Source organism: Hibiscus syriacus, unplaced genomic scaffold (assembly GCF_006381635.1).
Source record: "Hibiscus syriacus cultivar Baekdansim isolate YM2019G1 unplaced genomic scaffold, ASM638163v2 tig00112010_pilon, whole genome shotgun sequence".
Classification (NCBI taxonomy): domain Eukaryota; kingdom Viridiplantae; phylum Streptophyta; class Magnoliopsida; order Malvales; family Malvaceae; genus Hibiscus; species Hibiscus syriacus.
This window is the reverse complement of record NW_024063237.1, coordinates 177,459-200,215: the sequence shown is the minus strand read 5'-3', so window position 1 is coordinate 200,215 and position 22,757 is coordinate 177,459. Positions and strand designations below refer to the sequence as shown.

General features: G+C 34.7%; 1 protein-coding gene across 1 annotated transcript; it reads right to left on the bottom strand.

Annotated features, from left to right (window-relative positions):
* Positions 1-7,889: 7,889 nt before the first annotated feature.
* On the bottom strand, positions 7,890-9,551 carry LOC120174162 (transcription factor HY5-like). Its single transcript, XM_039181114.1, has 4 exons — positions 9,371-9,551; positions 8,955-9,138; positions 8,663-8,819; positions 7,890-8,167 (listed from the first exon to the last, which is right to left on the bottom strand). Exons 1-4 carry the CDS (start codon positions 9,465-9,467, stop codon positions 7,907-7,909), a joined length of 699 nt encoding a protein of 232 aa, XP_039037045.1. The 5' UTR covers positions 9,468-9,551; the 3' UTR covers positions 7,890-7,906.
* Between the last annotated feature and the right edge of the window lie 13,206 nt (positions 9,552-22,757).

Below are 22,757 nucleotides of genomic sequence, written 5' to 3'. Positions count from 1 at the left end.
TATCTAACTTGGTATGTTTATTGTTTTTGTAGAACTTTTATTCGGCTCAATTGACCTTAAGAAATAAATTAAGCCTGGCCAAAACAATTGCGTCGAAGCTTTCACCTGCACAAAGAAAAATATTTGAGGATACTTGCTTCGGGCCATGGCTGAAAGTACAACATCCGGGTGGAGATGCTATGTTGACCCATTTGTTTCTTCAAAGCATGACTAGCGATCTACCAGAGACTATACAACGTCGTGATGAAGAGATATGGTTTGATTTTCCACCGGCGTATACGTGTTTTGGGCGGGAGGAGTTTTGCTTAATCACCGGTCTACGCTTCGGACACGATGATGTAGATCGGTACACTAGACATATTACCCGCCTATCATGGTTATCCCGAGTTTTTCCTGAGCTGTCAATGGAGAAGCCGAATTTACACGTGGAAGACTTGACGAGATTATTGAATAAGAAAGATGGTTTTACTCGGATGGATGACGTCGATGTTGTCCGAGTATGCCTTCTAATAGTTTTGCATGCCGACTTTTTAGGCAGAGAGGCCAGACAACCTATTCCTAATGATCTAATTAAATTGGTAGAGGACCTAAATGCATGGAACCTGTTTCCGTGGGGGTTCGTATCTATGGAAAGCTACATGGAATAAGTTGTCGTCTGCCTTTGATGATTGAAAAAGTTTGCGTGGCGATGGTTCCAAATACACTTTGTCAGGCTTTATTTGGGCATTTAAGGTAAGAATTTTTATATAATGTTTCCAAAATTATAATTAATTATTATTTAACAATTACTAATGTTTGTTATTATATTGTTTGTAGATTTGGATATTTGAGGCCTTTCCCGCCATGCAGACATATGCATTAAAAACTGCTAATGATATTCCTAGGGCTATTTCCTGGAAGAGGAAACGGACCTTGCAGCAATGGGAAGATTTACTACCGTATACGATAATAAATAATGTAAGTTAACACAAATACTACCATATGTTTATAAACAAGTTATTACTAGTACACGTTTAACTTTGTTTGAGCTTTTATATTGTTAGGAGTCCAACACTCCATTACAGAGGCTGACACCCACGGAAGCTGAGCTTGCCACTGATTGGTGGCAAGCTAGTAATCTTTTTTTGATGGCATGGATGATGAGCAGCCTCCACTTCGAGAGCCATCACCTCACCCAGAGCCATCAACTGATCGACCCGACTATACACCTCCACAACGAGAGCCATCATCTATTCTGTCACATCATCGAGCCTCTTCTCCACCATCACCTCATGATAGGCGACCGACAAAGATGCCATGACGTTTATCTCCCTGTTCTCCACCTCCACCTTCACAGGATGAGTTAGGGGAGTTACGTGATGAGGTCAATGCCTTGCGTGAGGAGGTCGGTACTTTACGCGATGACAATGGTGCATGGCGTGTTGAGGTGTCTACTTTACGTGGTGAGGTAGCCGCTCTATGTGAGATGGTAGCATCGTTGCAGAATGAGGTTCATACTTTACGCAACAAGGTAAGTTTAATATTTTTCATATTTAACTTGATGATAAATTTACTCGTAATTTCACTTAGATTAACCATTTCACTTAGATTGCTTAGTAAATTCATTCGGTTGCTGCCAATACTGCTAAACTGTTTATTCTTTAACCCTGTGAAGTTAGTATTTGTTTTTGGTTATCTTTTGGTTGAAGTAATGCAATCCATTCAAGTTTCAATTTGCAGAAGAAGAATAGTTTACTTTTGCAACGCGAAAATGACTATCGTAACGCGAAAATGACTATCGCAACGCGAATTTGACTATCGCAACGAAAGAATCGCAATGCGAAATGAAAATCGCATTGCGATTCTCTCGTTGCGATAGTCAAATTCGCGTTGCGATAGTCATTTTCGTGTTGCGATAGTCATTCGTGTTGCGATTTTAAGTTTTAGATTCTATTCTTCTTCTGCAAATTGAAACTTGAATGAATTGCATTACTTCAACCAAAAGACAAAGACAAATACTAACTTCACAGTGTTGAAAATTTAAGTTTCAAGAATAAACTACTACTCTTTATGTTGTCATTGAACCTGCACTAAACCTATATGTTGTCCTTTTAAATGTTTATATAAGTGATTACTTCTGGAATGTTATCTGATGCATTTTGTGAACAATAATAGAATAATGACTTGAGTGAATACCGTGCAAGTTTGAAATATATTTGTCTTTGTTTTCACTGTTTAATATCATGTTTGTTTATTTACTGATTTATGTATTAATTTATTTTTAGTGGCCCGCTAAGGTGGATGGTTTACGTCAGGTTTTTCTTGCAAGACTGAGTTCACGCATCAGACGGCGTGCACGTGCCATTAAGTCTCCGTTCACCCCAATAGTGCGAAGAATCCGTAAGAAAAAGCCCAACTCACCTGTCATCATTCAAGAGGCCTCCCCTATCGTTCAAGAGGCCCCTATCATCCCTCAAGAGTCCCCTCCCACCGTTCAAGAGGCCACTGTCATCGTTGAAGAGGTCCCTCCCAACATTCTAGAGCCCGATTCCCACGACATAATATATCGAATTATTGAGAAACCCCTCACGTGCCGGACATGATGGATGACTGTTGGCTTTCGTATAAGTTACCGGCCAGTACTATTCCGGCAGATGAAGTGGAGACGAAACAACTACCGAAAACAATTTTGGATAATACCCTTTGGGTTAAGACCGCAGTTGATTTTTATCTACATGAGCGGAGCCAAGGGTGTTACGCTGACATATACAAACTCAACGATGATATGTATTTGTTGATTGAACGGTCTTGGTGGGGTGTGTTATTAGGGGTTGAAGATAATGGCTATTTCGATAGGGGGTAAGTCTTATATTTCTTCTTATATTTCATTTTGATTAATTTTTTTTAAATTTATGTAATTCACTAATATATGTCTTTTTTTGTAAAACAGCATATTGATGCATGGGTGTCACGTCTTCTAATAGTAAGGGCTTTGAAGAAAAATAAAAAAAAATATGCGATATACAATTATGCCGACGTCTTTTCATGTAGTTCACTTGAAGAATCAACGACAGGAATCATATGTGTTGGCTAATGGACAAGCTAAACTTTATCTTGCATGGTGGGAGGTCGATAAGGTTAGTATTTATTTTTTTAAAATATTTTAAAGGTGTTCATAAATAAGTGCGCAATTTGAATTATTACTTATGATTGCAGGTGTTTATCCCTGTTTTGGAACGTACTCATTGGCTTCTTGTCGAGCTTCAGCTCCCATCCCTGAAGACAATAGTATATGACAGCATGATAAATTACATACCATTGTCTGATTTGAGAGATATTATTAAGGGATGGAGCTCTCATTTGGCTAAATTCTTGGATGCGATTAATTATTGGACTTATTCTAGAAACAAGAAGCCAAAGAAGTTCAATGTTACAGTTATCAGAGACGAGACCGCGCCACAACAAACGTCGGAAGCCAGAGGGGATTGTGGTCCTCTCGTAAGCATGTGCTTGGAGCGTTTGACGACAGGAAGTACCCAGTTTCTACCTCCACCGATAGAGATAGAGGTGCAGTAGGCTTGTGGTTTCGACATTTTATGGCTATAGCGATATATTCGAGACGCTGCCTACCTGCATCCGCGTTATGAAAGTGTCCATAAACAATTTTTAAGTCAAATTCAAGTGTTGTTAAGTACCTAGAATTCAATAATAATTTGTTGTTTGTTGGTTTTAGATGCGTAGAAAGTGTTATTTGAGTAAATGTTTGGTTTCTGCATGTTAATCCTGAAGTGAGCTGCGTGAAATTGATGTGGATAAACAACTGTCTGGGTACACTTTTTTTATTGTAATTGATTCTTAAAAGTCTGACTTGTTTAATTGATGAGAAAAATAATATAATAAGAGTTTATTTGTTTAATTGATGTGTAAATAATTCTTATTTGTTTAATTGATGTGTAAATAATTCTTATTTGTGCTTGTTTAATTGATTAAAATTTGATTATTGATGTGTAAATAATTCTTATTTGTGCTTGTTTAATTGATTGAAATGTAAAAGTTGATTTGTTTATTTCGATCTGCATCAGTCTAATACACTTTGTGATTTTCTCGTTGCGATAGTCAAATTCTCGTTGCGATAATCAAATTCGCGTTGCGATATTCATTTTGCGTTGCGATAGTCATTTTGCGTTGCGATTATCTCGTTGCGATAGTCAAATTTGCGTTACGATAGTTAAATTCGCGTTGCGATAGTCATATTCGCGTTGCGATAGTCATTTTCGCGTTGCGATAGTCATTTTCGCATTGCGATTATCCCGTTGCGATAGTCATTTTCGCATTGCGATTATCCCGTTGCGATATTCAAATTCACGTTGCGATAGTCATATTCGCGTTGCGATAGTCAAATGAATGTGTAATAAGTGATAACAACTGAACAAATCATAGCAATGTTCAAACTCGAGTTACTAATATACAATGGCCTAACTGAAAATGTTAAAAGTTTACACATAAAATACACATAATACAACGTTTGCATTTAAAAATCACCTAAGTTAATAGTCCCAAAAGGTGAAGCCGGTTGTGATTGGGATTTTGATTTTGATTGCGATTTTGATTGCCTTTTGCTTGACACCATATGAGCTTTGGATTTTGATGATGATCCATATTTTGGTAGAGGAAAAGATGATTGTGGTGGCACTGGTGATCCACATGTCAACCTTGTATGACCACTTTCCTTGCACCGACTACATGTCGATCTCTTCTTCTCTTCACCCTTAGACGGTATACGATCGTGACTTTTTGGTCGGCCAGGTAGCCTTCTATCCATGGCTGGTGGCAAAACTATTTGTAAGTCATCTGGTATGTCCCACTCAGAAGGATGTGGAATAGGGTAGATAATCTCGGCATAAGTCTGTCGATATACTTCTGTAGTGTAGCAATCCATAGCATATGCGCTTGAATCATCTTGGTTTAGATGAATAGTAACTTTTATAACATGGCCACACGGATAACCAGATGTTTTCCATTTCATACAACTACACGTCTTTGCATTTAGATCGATAAGCCCATTTAAGTTATTATCCAGTACTTCAAACAAAGTGTTTGGACATGGTTCAACTCTCCATGACGTTGACTTCACAACACGTTTCGTTATCTTTTTTTCAGTCCATGGTGTAACACGATGTTCCAATGTTCCTGTAAATTTAAATAAATAATACTTAGTAAAATGTATAATAAGTTACGAATTTAAAGAAATAATACCTGCATGGTTTCTTTTCTTGTAGTACCACTGTTGAATAGAGCCTCGAAAAAACTCCATTAACATAGTAATGGGTAATTTTCGGGAATGACGACTTAGAGCTTTGATTGATTCTGCACTATTAGGCGTCATGAAACCATATTTGCTCTAAGTTGATGTACTCTTGACCATCTTTCAAACCCGACATCTTCTAGTGTTTGAGCACACTGAGGCAAAACACGTCTTAAACAATTTATATGCTTATTAAAATCCACTTCCCGATAAACTTTTACAGCCTTCCAGTATGTCCATTTATGATTTTTTATACCAGCATACCTTGATTTTAGATTTCTATATAAATGAACACCACAAAGTCCATGAAAAACATCTGGGAAACACCTTCTAACAGCGTTGTCAATTGAGTTTGCCCTATCGGATATGATTGTCAGATTGCTAATAGGACCTATGCAATCCCTAAGATGCCCCATAAACCATGTCCATGAATCAGAGGTTTCAGATTTGCCAACCCCGTAAGCTATTGAAAGTATCCCATTGTTAGCATCCATGGCTACTGCTAATAAGTTTTCTCCAAGGTATCGACCTTTTAAATGTGCTCCGTCAACTATAATAACTGGGCGCATGCAAGTAATAAACGAACGAATCTACAAAATCATATACACAAGAAATATAATCATTTAAATGTGAAATGCATGTAACTAACAAAAATAAGTCAACAAAATTATATTGATCAGCACCAATGGCGATAAACAGCAACTCAAAGCGTCAATCTCTATCTGTTTTGATATGAGTTACCGACCCAGGATTTTTCAACTTTAAATTGTGACAATAAGCCGACAGTTGGGTAAACGATGCTTCTAGCGACCCCCTCAACAATTCCAATGCATAACATTTGGCTCTCCAAGCTTGAGAATATGAGATACTAATCTTGAACCGAGCATTCATGCAGTCATAATTTCATGTTCCCGATATACCATGCCATTCAAAAACATTAACTCAGCCAGAAAACCACCCAACACCTTTTTGTTTGCCTGTCTATGGTGAAGAAAAATTTGGGTTCTTGAACATGTATGTTTATCAATAAAAGTCCTAACTTGAAACATTTCGTAATCTTTTATCCTCTTTGCAATTATACGCCACGTACAGTTTTTGTCATTATACACCTTGTTTCGAAACGATCTTTGATTGATTTGTTAACTTTTAGTTGATAACCATCTTCCACACATTTCGTATACAAAGTTATCTTCAAGTCTTTCTTTGTATCAAAACAATCATCTTTCTTGATACGAATAATTTTTGTGTAACAATCAACTGCTATTTTTACCAACTCTTCTTCCGGTATCTGAAGTAATTCTGGCATATTCCAGTTATACTCCCGTAGCATTTTCTTCGGGGACTTTTCTTCGGGGATTTTTTCTTCTTCTTTTTCTTCTTCAGGGTTATATGAATTACAAAATGGATGTTCAACATGTTCATTCACAGTCGTAACTTCCTCCTCATTATCATCAACAACATCTTCCTCGGCATCGGCTGTTTCATCATCAAAATTTGGGTATTGATCAATATCAAAATCATTACACGCAGGGTCTGTTTCTTCTTCTGAAACATCATCAAAATTCGAGTATTGACCAAGATCAAAGTCCGGGTATTGACCAAGATCAAATTTCGATTACCGACTAATACTCACAATTTTTTCTATTGGTTCATCATCGTCTAACTGGTTAATACGAAAACTGGAATTTGGTGCTGAAAGTTGATTGAGATTTGGATTAGGGAAAGGTTGTGGGTTTTGATATTGTGTTTGGTATTGAAAATGTGGTGAAACAAAATTTGCTTAGTGATGAAATTGTGGTAGAACAATTAAATTTTGAGCACCATAAACTGGGGTTGAAAAACTTACCTGATTACTACCCGCTACTGACCCAACTTCACTACTTCTAGGTTCAACAACATACAATGTAACATCATCTTACGAAACACTAATGCAAGCAATGAATTGTTCAACATCTTCATTGTCGGTTAACAAATAAACTTTACATTTTCTCTGATAAGATAACCTAAATCCACTTAAGGGCTTTAAATTCAATTTATTTGCAACACGTAACATTAAAGTTTCACAAGTTAACTTTTTTAATGACAGTTTTAGTTGAAGATTCATAGGTAAAGACATATATTATAAAACACCATGAACATTCTCTCATGACCCTCCAAAACACAAATCTATCCAAACATGATCAACATTAGATGATTTCATTATTGTAAATTAATTTACTAAACAAACGAGATACGAAACTAAAACATGTTGCCGGATGAGAAAAGATGTTGTTTGATATAAGAACAGATGTCGTCGAAAAGAGTGATAGATGGAGATGAAATGAGTTACGATTTAGGGATTTAGGTTATGAGTTGCTTCTGCTGCGTAATTATATACCCAAAACATTTGTGTTTCGTATTGCGATAGTCGAAAAATCAAACGCGAATTTAAAAAATCACAATGCGATATTCAAAATCGCGTTACGAATCTAGAAATTGATTTATGATACCGAAAATCACGTTACGAATTATTGATCGCATTACGATTTAATTAGTCATTTTGACAAATCCAAAAAAAATTAATTAAAATCGTATATTATAAAACATTTTTAGTCACTGACTTAAATTTTTTTGTCAAATGACCTATAAGAATATTGTAATTGAAAGAAAAAAAATTGAGTTTTGGGATAATTTACTCTGATTACAAGACGAGCAAAGTTCAACCGCAACGTTTGCATTGCTAAATCTAACAGAGTTTTCTAAAGCATAAATTTTAAGGGTTTTTCTCTTCTTCTTTTTCAACCCCCTAATGAATTTTATAATCGGGCAAGCCTTAGAGCGTTCATTCTGCTGCATTGAACCGCCATTTCCGCCTCTCCTGCTCGCCGTCGTGTTCTTCACTATCTGCACCCACATTTACAATATTCAGCATTCCAATAAACCCCAACCTGATCTGATTAATTCACGATACCCCCAGTGCCCTCATCTAATTAACCCTCCACCTGTACAATTGATAAATAATAAGGTACACCACAATCTTTATATTTTAATTTTATTTCGATCACTTACCATTTAAAAATTAACAAAATCTTTAACGACAATTTTATTTATTTTTATTGATAATATGTTATTATCTTACTATAACATATCAACATTATAAATAAATTTTTAACATGAGTGATCAAATTAACCTTAAATATACTTAGGAAAAAAAAAAGTGGGTGATCACATCCATAAAAATGATAGTTGAGGTGATACGTTCAACACCTAAATAGAAATCCAAAAAATAAAACTGGTACCACTTAGTTTGGCACCTAACCTACCAAACTTTGAAAGTCATTGGAGCAGATGAATACCAAAAAACTCATAGGTGAAAATGATGTAGATAAAGTGATTTACTTGTCGAAGCATCTGATTCTCGTTGTGCAACGTGGAGAGTCTCTCTTCAAGCTCAGAGTTCTTCTTCTCCAAGTCCCCAACTCTGCTCTCCAGCTCACTCAGGTACGCCTTTTTCCTCTCCCTTGCTTGCTGCGCCGACACTCTGTTCCTCAACAACCTTTCCCAAATTTCAAAGCTCAATCAATCAATACCATCCCAATTACTCAAATGGCCACTGCCTTTCACATGCTTTAACAAACCTGGGCAAAACGGTAATATCATACCCAACAGTGGCCCAAACGGCAAATATTACCTCTTTAAGCGCTTGTTCTCTTTGTCCGCTGGGCTCCTCCCTCTCTTTCTCTGACCGCCGTCCCCCGATGGCTGAACCCGGTCCGGTCCTGTCACTGAACTGGCTTCTCGACCTGCAGACGGAGCTGCTGAAGCTTCCCCTCCTATCTCAGGCACTCTCCGGATCTCTTCGTCACTTTCCATGCCTTAAAAAAAGAATACAATCAAGATATTCAATGTAATCAGTGAAAATGCAGTTGATCTCGATGCAGTTTCTTGAGTAATTAAAAAACAAGTCTCACATGGAAACTCGTTTAGTATTAAACTTTTTTTTCAAAATAAAGAAGAAAAACATCAAGGACCAAAGATAAACCAGTTTATCTTGAAATTTTAAAAACTTAAACGAATTTACAGCTTTTTAAGAAAACTAGAACTTACCTTCTTTGACTTCAATTTGAAGGGCGGAGCTTGAAGATCTTTCACTGCTTGAGGGCAAGGAACTAGCTGCAATTGAGCTCGTTCCTTGTTCTTGCATTTCTTCGTATATAAAAATTAATAAAAAAATTATTGGGAGATATATTTTTTAGGGAGGGAGGAGTATGGGCATAAAAACGGGATGTTAATGCAAGTGGAACATATTTAGAAGAGTGTTGCCGTGTTGCAGAAAGATTATCAGTCGTTGGATTGTTTCTGAATCCAAGGGTTGTAAACGAGTAAGCGTGGAATTATAACAGCCATGAGGAGTTTCAGTAATCAAAGGCTGATGGGATGTGAGCGTGGAAGGATTGGATTCGTTGAATGAGAATTGATCAGACGGTTGGTAATTAATTGAAAGGATGGTAGTAATGCAATGAATAGGGACCACATTGTTCTATATGAGACTGCTGCCAGAGTTTACTAAGTTACGTGAAGGGATGGATTTCGGATCTGAGTGCGACAGATTCCGACTGGAGCTGCTCAAGTCAGAAAATTTTTTAAAAAAATAGGTTTAGATCGATTCAGATTTTTAAGGTTATGTACAGATCAGATTTGAGTTTAAGATAAAAATAACAAATCTTATTTGAAAAAATTATAATTTTATCTTATATATTTATAGATAATTTTAATAATACATCTTAATATATTTTTTTAATTAAATTTTTATTTTTATTGAATAAAAATAATAATTTTTAATAAATATATTATTTTGAGTTGGGTTGGGTTTAGATTTTATCTTAAAAAATAGATCTGATTTGGATCAGATTGAAGTGTAGAAGGTGTATATTTTTTGGGTTGAGTGGAGGATTTATAATTTTCGGGTAGAATCGGGTGGACCAAAAATCTAACCCGACTTATGCTCATCCTTAGTTATGTGATTAACGGGTTATCATTATTTTATTTGGTAAAGTCATTTAATTATGGTGTTTTAATTTGATTATTAATTTTGTTAAATCGAAATAATTAATTATTTAAATAGCATCAATAAAGTTAAATATAATTAGGATAAAATATACAAATGGTCTTATGGCTATAAAGTACTGTTTTAGTAAGTTTTTCGATTATTAAAAGTTACAAAATGATTCTTCGGCTATAGAACATTGTTTTGTTGAGTCCCTTGAATATTAAAAATGATCACCCTATTTATTATGTTTCAAACTCGTCATTTTTTGTTAAAAAATTGACGGTATTCTGATATGAACGTTAGCATGCTAATTGTGATATAATAAAATCCGATTCCAAAATCTCAAACGACTATCATATCTTAATTATCATGTTAACATCCAGCTTAGACAACCATAATTTTTTAACAGAAAATGACGAGTTTGGAACATATTTATTAAACAGTCAGGTGATCATTTTATAATTTTAATAGTCAATAGACTTAATAAAGTATCATTATACAATCATATGACTATTTTATAACTTCTAATAGTCGATGGACTTAATAAAATAATACCTTATAATCGGAGATCATTTGTCTACTCTACTTATATAATTAATAATTAAAAATTGAGATACGATAAGTAGGTAAATTTATGTAATTATATATATAATTATTATTACTTACATTCATATTGTAATAATAATAATTTAATTCATATAAAATATATATTACATTTAATTTTTATTAAAAAAAAGTGTATGTTTTTCTTTGGTTGTAAGTTGTTCTTTGGGCATCAAAATATTAACTGATGATTCTTGTGCGTTCGACGAGCAACGATAAGCACTAATAATGATGAGTACTGATAAATTAAATTGTAAAACGATAAAATTATAAGGTGCTCAACGTATAATTATATTTTAGTTAATAATGTAATTGTAATTTTAATATTTTTTATAATTAGTTCAAATAATAATTCCAAATTATAAAATTGTTGGGATTTTGGAAGCTCAAATGATCAACCAAAATATGTCAAGAGGGGATGAATTGGCTTTTTGAAATTTTAGAGAAAAATAGGAAAAAATTGCACAATGATTTATAGTGGTTCAACTCCTTCAACGAAGTCTCTATCCACTACCTTAGCTCCTCATTAAGGATGTAACACCCTAATCTATTTTGACCCGAAGATCCATAGATTACAATGTTACACGAAACTACCGAAATAGTGACCAAAAAATTCTTTTAAAATTGCTTAATAAATAACTGAAATATATCATCAATAATGGTAAAAGTAAAACGAGGTAATAATCTGAGTTTACAAAATAATGGGTGTCGCAATCGTCTTTCGGGTGTGTCCGGAGTTGGGCTTCGACTTGAAATAAAAGTGCTAGAGTCACCACCGATCATCTTAAAAATATTTAGGTGAATCGGACACCATCTTACCTATCTGCGTTTTACCATAAATGTGTCGGTTCTGGGAGTTGGTTACAATCAAGGAATGATTAGCATCTTTGAAATGCCCTTTCGATACCGTTTTAATTTGTCAGTTGTCTTAATTGCAAAAATTAAAATTTAAAAAACCTGATTTAAATTACTTACCTTCGATTGATTAAAACATTTGTTGAAAACATTTTGATATTTCGATATAACAAATTAAGTTAAATGAATTTTAAGATTTTCCAAATGATTTTCTAAGTATATTCGATAGAATTATTCGAATATCAAAACATTATTCCAAATATTTCAAAGATCATTTTTAATCCTTACTCAAAGTGTAAAATTAAGTTTTAATCTTAAAACAATTTCAAAATAATTTTACAAAGTATTTCGAACCATTTCAAAGCCAAAAATTCCAGATTGCTCAGAGGGAACCGATTTCCCCCTAAGGGGGTACCGATTCCCCCATGAATGGTTTGGCTCCGAGAATTCCAGTATGCTCGGAGGGAACCAATTCCCCCCAGGGGGTACCGATTCCCCCTTGTATAACGATCGAAATATTTGAATTTTGCACTTAGGGAACCGATTCCCCATAGGGGGTACCGATTCCCCCCACGCTCCAAGCTGTTTTATTAATTGTTTTCACACTAAAACGGCTATATGATCTTCACTAATCATCCCCAACGTTCACAAGTTATTCAAGGTGTATTTAAACAAGTTCTGAAGCCCTTGATTAACAAGAAATCATAGAGAAACAAGAGAGAAAGCATCAAACACCAAGTTTGTGCAAATCAAGCAAATTTTCCTTTCAATATTCATTTTGCTTTCAAAGAACACCATTTGTGCTCATTTGTAATTATTTGTGAGTGTTCTTTTCTTGTTCTAGAACTGTTCAAACATCTTACCTTGAGAGGTTTTCCTTGTAAGTTTGCAATTTTGTAATCTTCTCTTTGGGAAAGACTGTTCTCAAGAATTTGGGTATATTCTTGAGGGTGTTGTAAGGTTATCTCTTTGGCCTCAAGAGAAAGAACAAATTAGTGAATTTGTTGAAAAATCCTTAGTGTGGATAACTAAGGTAGTGGACGTAGACTTTGATTGAGAAAGTCGAACCACTCTAAATCGCTTTGTAATTACTTTCAATTTTCTGCAAAAGCTTCCACCAAATTTTTAATTGCCAATTCACCCCCTCTTAGCCAATTCCGTCAATCGATTAACTCAAAAATTGGTATCAGAGCCTAACTTATTTGAAGGTTTAATCGCCTCTTGAGTCGATTAGGGAAGAGTTATATCGATAATCAAAGTCATCAATGGCCTCCGTTTCAAACTTCGACTCCGGTCTCGACTCGATGCCCGTCAGCAAGCCTCCTTTCTTCAATGGAGCTAACTATGCCTATTGGAAGAATAGAATGATGTACTTCATTCAAGCAAGTGACATGGGAGCATGGAATGCTGTAGAAGAAGGATACATCAAACCTCTCACTCATCCAAGATTGTGGAGTGAATGAGAGACAAGAATGTTCCAGCTCAACTCCAAAGCCATCCATATCATTTTTTGTGCTCTTGGACCAGATGAATACGGAAGAGTTTCATCGTGTACAACCGCCAAAGAAATATGGGACAAACTTCAAGTCACTCATGAAGGTACCGATGAGGTAAAGAAATCTAAAATTAGTATTCTAACGCATAGATATGAAAATTTCAGGATGAAACCAAATGAAGATATCAAAGCTATGACGGATAGATTTTCAACGATTGTCAATGGTCTCAAATCATATGGAGAGATTATTTCAAATGAAAAGCTTGTGAGGAAGTTAGTCTACTCTCTCCCAAAATCGTGGCAATCAAAGAAGACGGCAATCATCGAGTCTAAGGACTTAACGTCCTTAACTCTTGAAGAGCTAATTGGGTCACTCCTCACTCATGAAAGGATGCTCGAAGATGAGGTGTACATCGACAAGATTGGTGAGACACCAAAGGAGAAGGAGAAGAAGAAAAACATTGTAGTTGCTCTCAAATCCACAAAAGATGAGAGTGATTTGAATAACGATGACGATGACGAGGAAATGGCATTGTTTGCCAAACGGTTCAGAAAAATGATGAGACCTTATCGAGGAAGAAAATTCAAACAAAATGACGGCCTCAAAAATGAACCGAAAGAGAATGACCCAATCATTTGCTACGAATGCAAAAAGCCAGGGCATGTCAAATATGATTGCCCACAATTGAAGAAAAATGGTCAATCAAAGAATAAGCACAAGGCTCATATGGCTACATGGAGCAATGAAGAAAGTTTCGATGAAGAGGAACAAGAAGTAGCTAACTTGTGCTTGATGGCATTTGGGGAAGATTCTAAGGTAACCTCTAACTCATCTGATTTTGATGATTTATCCTATGATGAGTTATTAGAGGAATATAATGGGTTGGCTTTGGATTATGAGAAATTATTTTTAAAATATAAAAATGATGTTTCAAAATTGAAAAATGAAAACAACATATCCAAAACCAACAACGATCTTGAAAGTAAAATCAAAGATTTGCAAATCAAACTAGAAGAGTTTGAAAAGAAAAATTTAGATTTGCAAAATTTACTTTCAAAGATCAATGATGATCATCAAAAGAAATTGATGATCTTAAAACTTCTTTTGATAAAGTTGGAACAAAACATTTTGAAAAAGGTGGAAATTCAAAATCCAACTTTGTTAGAAAAAGTTTTAGAAACTACAATCATAGAGGTCCCCAAAGAACCTCTAATGGAAAAATCGTTAGAAGTATGTGGGTTTCTAAAGAACTCATTACTACTAAAGATAAAAATATCCTACACAAATGGATACCTAAGGGGACTAGGATTTTGGAAACTAATGAATATGGACCCAAAAGAATTTGGGTACCAAAAATCAAAAATTAATCTATGTTTGTAGGGAAAGGAGCATTGCTACAAGGCACGGGAAACAAATTCAAATTCATGGTACCTTGATAGTGGATGCTCAAGACACATGACCGGAGACAAAAGCCGGTTCATTGAGTTTAACGCCAAATATGGAGGAGAAGTGACTTTTGGAGACAATTCAAAAGGTCACATTGAAGGTATTGGTACAATAGGTAATATCTCTTCCATACAAATTAAAAATGTTTTATATGTGAATGGATTAAAGCATAATCTATTGAGTATTAGTCAATTATGCGATAAAGGATTCAATGTATTATTTGAAATTAATGGTTGTAAAGTCATTGACATTGCATCTAATCGGATTATGCTTGTTGGTCATAGAATATGAAACATATACATGGTGCATTTAGATTCTTTTGATATGACTAATTTATGCCTAGTTGCTAAGGATGAACATGATAGTTGGTTATGGCATAGGAGACTAGGACATGCTAGTATGAGTGTTTTGCAACGGTTAATTCAAGGAGACCTAGTAAGAGGGTTGCCTAAGCTTAAATTTGATAATGATAAAATCTGTGATGCTTGTGCTAAAGGAAAACAAAAGCGAGTTTCTTTTAAATCCATTAATGATGTATTAACTAGTAGAGTTTTACAATTGATCCATTTAGATCTTTTTGGGCCAACTAGAACTACTAGCTTGGGTGGAAAATAATATGCATTTGTCTTGGTAGATGACTATTCTAGATATACTTGGGTTCTATTTTTAAATAATAAAGATGAAGCATTAGAACAATTCATCACGTTTTCAAAAGTAATCCAAAATGAAAAAGGTTACTCTATAACTAGTGTTAGGAGTGATCATGGAACTGAATTTGAAAATCTTGGATTTACTGAATTTTGTAACTCTAACGATATTAGCCATAATTTTTCAGCACCTAGAACCCCTCAACAAAATGGAGTTGTTGAGAGGAAAAATCGAACTTTAGAAGAAATGGCTAGAACCATGCTTTGTGAAAATAATTTGCCAAAATATTTTTGGGCGGAAGCCACAAATACCGCTTGTTATGTTGTAAATCGAGTAATGATTAGGTCAATTTTAAAGAAAACTCCATATGAAATTTTCAAAAATAAAAAGCCTAACATTAGTTATTTTCATCCTTTTGGATGTAAATATTTTGTTTTAAACAACGGTAAAGAAAACCTTGGCAAATTTGATGCTAAAAGTGATGAAGGAATTTTTCTGGGTTATTCCTTAAATTCTAAAGCCTATCGTGTATTTAATAAAAGAACTTTAGTTGTAGAAGAGTCTATACATGTTGTTTTCGATGATAATCCCCTTCCGATGAAGGATTCTTGTGTGAATGACGATGTAGGTGTTATAAATAGAAATGACGTTAGACATGACGTTGGAGAACCATCATCAAAAGAAGAAACGAAAAAGGAGGAAACTCATGATCCTCTTGAGAATCCAACCATTGAAGAAAGGGAAGTATCTTATCCAAGAGAGTACAACTATGTCAAGGATGGTGAAATTATAGGTGATCCATCAAAAGGGGTAACAACTCGATCTTCTCTTAGAAATATTTGTAATTATGTTGCATTTATCTCATGCATAGAGCCTAAGAATATTAAAGAATCATTAAATGATGAACATTGGATTATGGCTATGCAAGAAGAGTTAAATCAATTTGAGAGAGAAGTAAAGTATGGACATTAGTTGAAAGGCCTAGTAATAAATCTACTGTAGGTACTAGATAGGTATTTAGGAATACGCTTGATGAGAGTGGTAATATAGTGAGAAACAAGGCTAGACTTGTTGCTCAACGGTATACTCAAGAAGAGGGCATAGACTATGATGAAACATATGCTCCCGTAGCTAGGATGGAAGCAATTAGAATGTTATTAGCATTTGCATGTTTCAATGAATTTAAATTATATCAAATGGATGTTAAAAGTGCATTTTTAAATGGTTTTATAAAAGAAGAAGTGTATGTGGAACAACCTCCAGGTTTTGAAGATTCAAATTTTCCGGATCATGTTTTAAAATTGATAAAAGCTCTTTATGGTTTAAAGCAAGCTCCTAGAGCTTGGTATGAAAGATTGTCAAATTTTTTAATTGAAAAAGGTTTTTCAAAAGGGAAGGTTGACACTACATTGTTTTTGAAGCATAAAGGTAAAGATTTATTAGTAGTTCAAATTTATGTTGATGATATAATATTTGGTTCTACTAATGATGTTCTTTGCCAAGAATTTTCTAAGCTAATGCAAAGTGAGTTTGAGATGAGCATGATGGGGGAGCTCTTATTTTTCTTGGGACTCCAAATCAAGCAAAGAAAAGATGGCATCTTCATCAATCAAGCTAAGTACGTCAAAGATATGCTCAAGACGTTTGGACTGGAAAATGGGAAACCTCATGACACTCCAATGAGCTCTTCAACAAAGCTTGACTTAGATGAATGAGGTAAATGTGTAGATGTTAAATTATATAGGTCAAATGATTGGATCTCTACTTTATCTAAATGCAAGTAGACCGGACATTATGTTTAGTGTTTGCTTATGTGCTAGATTTCAATCATGCCATAAGGAATCACATTTACTAGCTGTTAAGAGAATCTTTAGATACCTTAAGGACACTCCTAGTTTAGGACTTTGGTATCCTAGAGACTCTAGCTTTAACTTGCATGCTTTTTCTGATGCAGATTTTGGAGGATGCAAATTAGATAGGAAAAGCACCTCCGGTACTTGCCAATTCCTTGGAAATATGCTAATTTCTTGGTTTTCAAAGAAATAAAATTGTGTTGCATTATCTACCACTGAAGCCGAATACATTTCAGCTGGTAGTTGCTGTGCACAAGTTTTATGGATGAAACAACAACTTTTTGATTATGGAATTGAAGTAGGTACCATTCCTATCAAGTGTGACAATACTAGTGCTATTTGTCTCACTAAAAATCCCATTCAACACTCTAGAACTAAGCACATTGAAATAAGACATCACTTCATTAGAGACCATGTCACTAAGGAAGTTGTAGTTCTAGAATTTGTTGATACTTTGCACCAATCAGCGGATATCTTTACAAAACCTTTAGACAAGGAACGATTTTGGACACTTAGGAGAGAATTAGGTTTGACCAATCTATCTTCACTTAGTGTTTAAAATAATTTTAGCACTTTTAATAATAAATGAAAAATGCTTATAATAGTAATTTTTTTATTGCATTCATTTCTATTAGTTAGGGGGAGTTTATGATTCGTGATGAAAAATTAATTTTATGTTCAAATATCGTTTAAAGATTAATTGAATTGTTTGAATATGATTAATTTTCAATATATGAGTTTCCAATACCACTAGAGGAAATTAATTTAGCATTTTGGGTGTTTAAAATCGGATTTTAGCATTTTGGTGTAGAGGGAATCGATCCCCCCCTGAGGGAACCGATTCCCCCTTTGAAGGGGAACCGATTCCCCCCCCCCACAGGGGAATCGATACCCCCCTGGGGTTCTGGTTTTAGCACGGGCAGAACCCAATATTTTCTCAAACCCTCTCTTATTCCTTCACGCCGTTTCTTACCTCTACTCTCTCAAATCTCCATTCTTGCCTCAAATCAACGTTTTTAATCGGAATTCACTTCAAATATCATCCTCTAAACCTGTTGGAATCATAAAAAACATGCACACTTTATCTAATCTCACTCAAATCCGAAATCCTTCAAGGTATTTTTCCAAAACTTCTATTTTATCAATTTATGAACATAGAACTAGTTTTAATTAGTTCTAGATTGAATTTTTGATCGGGCATTGATTATTTAGTGATTAGAAACTAGATATTACAACTAATTTCATCAAAAACACAAGATTTTTTCAAAATTTTCTAAATTTTCGAAATAAAAAAAATTAAATTATGTTGTTATTATGAAAACTATACATATATTGTTTCTCAAAACCATATTTTTCAAAAGTTTTTCAAAAACTTTGCCCATTAGGATTGATTTAGAGAACCTTGAAATATTAAGGACTCAATTGAGTTTTAGGATTGATTGAATTGTATACATGTGTTTTCTAAATTGCAGGTTATCAATTCTATTCTGATTTCCTAAACCATGTCCAATCCTAAGCGTGCTAGGTCTTCATCTAGTCGTTCACACCATCAACCAAATCCACCTCCAAATCCTCCTTCTATTCCAATTTCTAATCCTAATCCCATTGATCCTAATTTGACTATCCAAAATTCGTGTTTCAATCATCCTGGTCGTAGAAAACATCGTTTTTGGTATTATCAATATTTGGACTCTTACAAAATCTGGGAAGAACGTATTCCTTCTCGTCAAGCTATGTTAGTTATCAATTTTAAATATCTTCCTCTTTTACAAGAGTGGAAATTTGATAAACTCTTTGACCTTGAACCCATCGTTTACAATCAACTTGTTCGTATTTTCTATTCTAATGCTGTTTGTGTTAAAAACCAAACTGAAACCGAAACCATAGGAATTCGTTCCTACCTCCTAGGACAATTCTTATATATTGACTCGGCTTACATAGCCAATACATTCGGATTAGATAACGATGGTGTTGAAAACATTTTGATATTTCGATATAACAAATTAAGTTAAATGAATTTTAAGATTTTCCAAAATGATTTTCTAAGTATATTCGATATAATTATTCGAATATCAAAACATTACTCAAAATATTTCAAAAATCATTTTTAATCCTTACTTAAGTGTAAAATTAAGTTTTAATCTTAAAACAATTTCAAAATAATCTTTCAAAGTATTTCGAACCATTTCAAAGCCAAAAATTCCAGATTGCTCAGAGGGAACCGATTCCCCCCAAGGGGGTACCGATTCCCCCCTGAATGGTTTGGCTCCGAGATTTCCAGAATGCTCGGAGGGAACCGATTTCCCCATAGGGGGTACCGATTCCCCCCCTGTTCAACGGTTGAAATATTTGAATTTTACACTTAGGGAACCGATTCCCTATGAGGGGGAACCGATTCCCCCCACGCTCCAAGCATTTTTATTAAATGTTTTCACACTTAAACGGCTATATTATCTTCATTAATTATCCCCAACATTCAGAAGTGATTCAAGGTGTATTTAAACAAGTTCTGAAGCCCTTGATCAATAAGAAATCATAGAGAAACAAGAGAGAAAGCATCAAACACCAAGTTTGTGCAAATCAAGCCAATTTTCCTTTCAATATTCATTTTGCTTTCAAGAATACCATTTGTACTCATTTGTAATTATCTTTGAGTGTTCTTTTCTTATTCTAGAATTGTGCAAACATCTTACCTTGTGAGGTTTTCTTGTAAGTTTGCAAATTTGTAATCTTCTCTTTGGGAAAAAGAGTGTTCTCAAGAGTTGGGGTATACTCTTGAGGGATTTTGTAAGGTTATCTCTTTGGCCTCAAAAGAAAGAACAAATTAGTGAATTTGTTGGAAAATCCTTAGTGTGGATAGCTAAGGTAGTGGACGTAGACTTTGTTTGAGAAAGTCGAACCACTGTAAATCGCTGTGCAATTACTTTCAATTTTTCTGCAAAAGCTTCCACGAAATTTTTAATTGCCAATTCACCCCCTCTTGGCCGATTCGTCGATCGATTAACTCAACAATTGGCATCAGAGCCTAACTCATTTGAAGGTTTAATCGCCTCTTGAGTCGATTCGGGAAGAGTTATATCGATTATTAAAGTCATCAATGGCCTCCGCTTCAAACTTCGACTCCGATCTCGATTCGATGCCTGTCAACAAGCCTCCTTTCTTCAATGGAGCTAACTATGCCTATTAGAAGAGTAGAATGATGTACTTCATTCAAGCAAGTGACATGGGAGCATGGAATGCTGTAGAAGAAGGATACATCAAACCTCTCACTCATCCAAGGTTGTGGAGTGAAGGAGAGACAAGAATGTTCCAGCTCAACTCCAAAGCCATCCATATTATTTTTTGTGCTCTTGGACCAGATGAATACGGAAGAGTTTCATCGTGTACAACCGCCAAAGAAATATGGGACAAGCTTCAAGTCACACATGAAGGTACATATGAGGTAAAGAAATCAAAAATTAGTATTCTAACGCATAGCTATGAAAATTTCAGGATGAAACCAAATGAAGACATCAAAGCTATGACGGATAGATTTTCAACGATTGTCAATGGTCTCAAATCATATGGAGAGATCATCTCAAATGAAAAGCTTGTGAGGAAGTTAGTCTACTCCCCCCCAAAATCATGGCAATCAAAGAAGACGTCAATCATCGAGTCTAAGGACCTATCGTCCTTAACTCTTGAAGAACTTATCGGTTCACTCCTCACTTATGAGATGATGCTTGAAGATGAGGTGGACCTTGATAAAGTTGAAGAGACACCAAAGGAAAAGGAGAAGAAGAAAAATATTGGAGTTGCTCTCAAATCCACAAAAGATGAGAGTGATTCTAATAATGATGATGATGACGAGGAAATGGCATTGTTTCCCAAACGGTTCAGAAAAATGATGATACCTTACCAAGGAAGAAAATTCAAACGAAACGAAGGTCTCAAAAATGAACCAAAAGAGAAGGACCCAATCATTTGCTATGAATGCAAAAAGCCGGGGCATGTCAAATATGATTGCCCATAATTGAAGAAAAAAGGGTCAATCAAAGAATAAGCACAAGGCTCATGTGGCTACATGGAGCGATTAAGAAAGTTCCGATGAAGAGGAACAAGAAGTAGCAAACTTGCGCTTGATGGCATTCGGGGAAGATTCTAAGATAACCTCTAACTCATCCGATTTTGATGATTTATCTTATGATGAGTTATTTGAGGAGTACAATGAGTTGGCTTCGGATAATGAGAAATTGTTTTTAAAATATAAAAATGATGTTTCAAAATTGAAAAATGAAAACAAACTCATATCCAAAACCAACAACGATCTTGAAAGTAAAATCAAAGATTTGCAAATCAAACTAGAAGAGTTTGAAAAGAAAAATTTAGATTTGCAAAATTTACTTTCAAAGATCAATGATGATCATCAAAAGAAAATTAATGATCTTAAAACTTCTTTTGATAAAGTTGGAACAAAACATTTTGAAAAAGGTGGAAATTCAAAATCCAACTTTGTTAGAAAAAAGTTTTAGAAACTACAATCATAGAGGTCCCCAAAGAACCTCTAATGGAAAAAATCATTAGAAGTATGTGGGTTCCTAAAGAACTCATTACTACTAAAGATAAAAATATCCTACACAAATGGATACCTAAGGGGACTAGGATTTTGGAAACTAATAAATATGGACCCAAAAGAATTTGGGTACCAAAAATCAAAAATTAATCTATGTTTGTAGGGAAAGGAGCATTGCTACAAGGCACGGGAAACAAATTCAAATTCATGGTACCTTGATAGTGGATGCTCAAGACATATGACCGGAGACAAAAGCCGGTTCATTGAGCTTAACGCCAAAAATGGAGGAGAAGTGACTTTTGGAGACAATTCAAAAGGTCACATTGAAGGTATTGGTACAATAGGTAATACCTCTTCCATACAAATTAAGAATGTTTTATATGTGAATGGATTAAAGCATAATCTATTGAGTATTAGTCAATTATGCGATAAAGGATTCAATGTCTTATTTGAAATTAATGGTTGTAAAGTCATTGACATTGCATCTAATCGGATTATGCTTGTTGGTCATAGAATAGGAAACATTTACATGGTGCATTTAGATTCTATTGATATGACTAATTTATGCCTAGTTGCTAAGGATGAGCATGATAGTTGGTTATGGCATAGGAGACTAGGTCATGCTAGTATGAGTGTTTTGCAACGGTTAATTCAAGGAGACTTAGTAAGAGGGTTGCCTAAGCTTAAATTTGATAATGATAAAATCTGTGATGCTTGTGCTAAAGGAAAACAAAAACGAGTTTCTTTTAAATCTATTAATGATGTATCAACTAGTAGAGTATTACAATTGATCCATTTAGATCTTTTTGGGCCAACTAGGACTACTAGCTTGGGAGGAAAACAATATGCATTTGTCTTGGTAGATGACTATTCTAGATACACTTGGGTTCTATTCTTAAGTACTAAAGATGAAGCATTAGAAAATTTCATCACATTTTCAAAAATAATCCAAAATGAAAAAGGTTACTCTATCACTAGTGTTAGAAGTGAT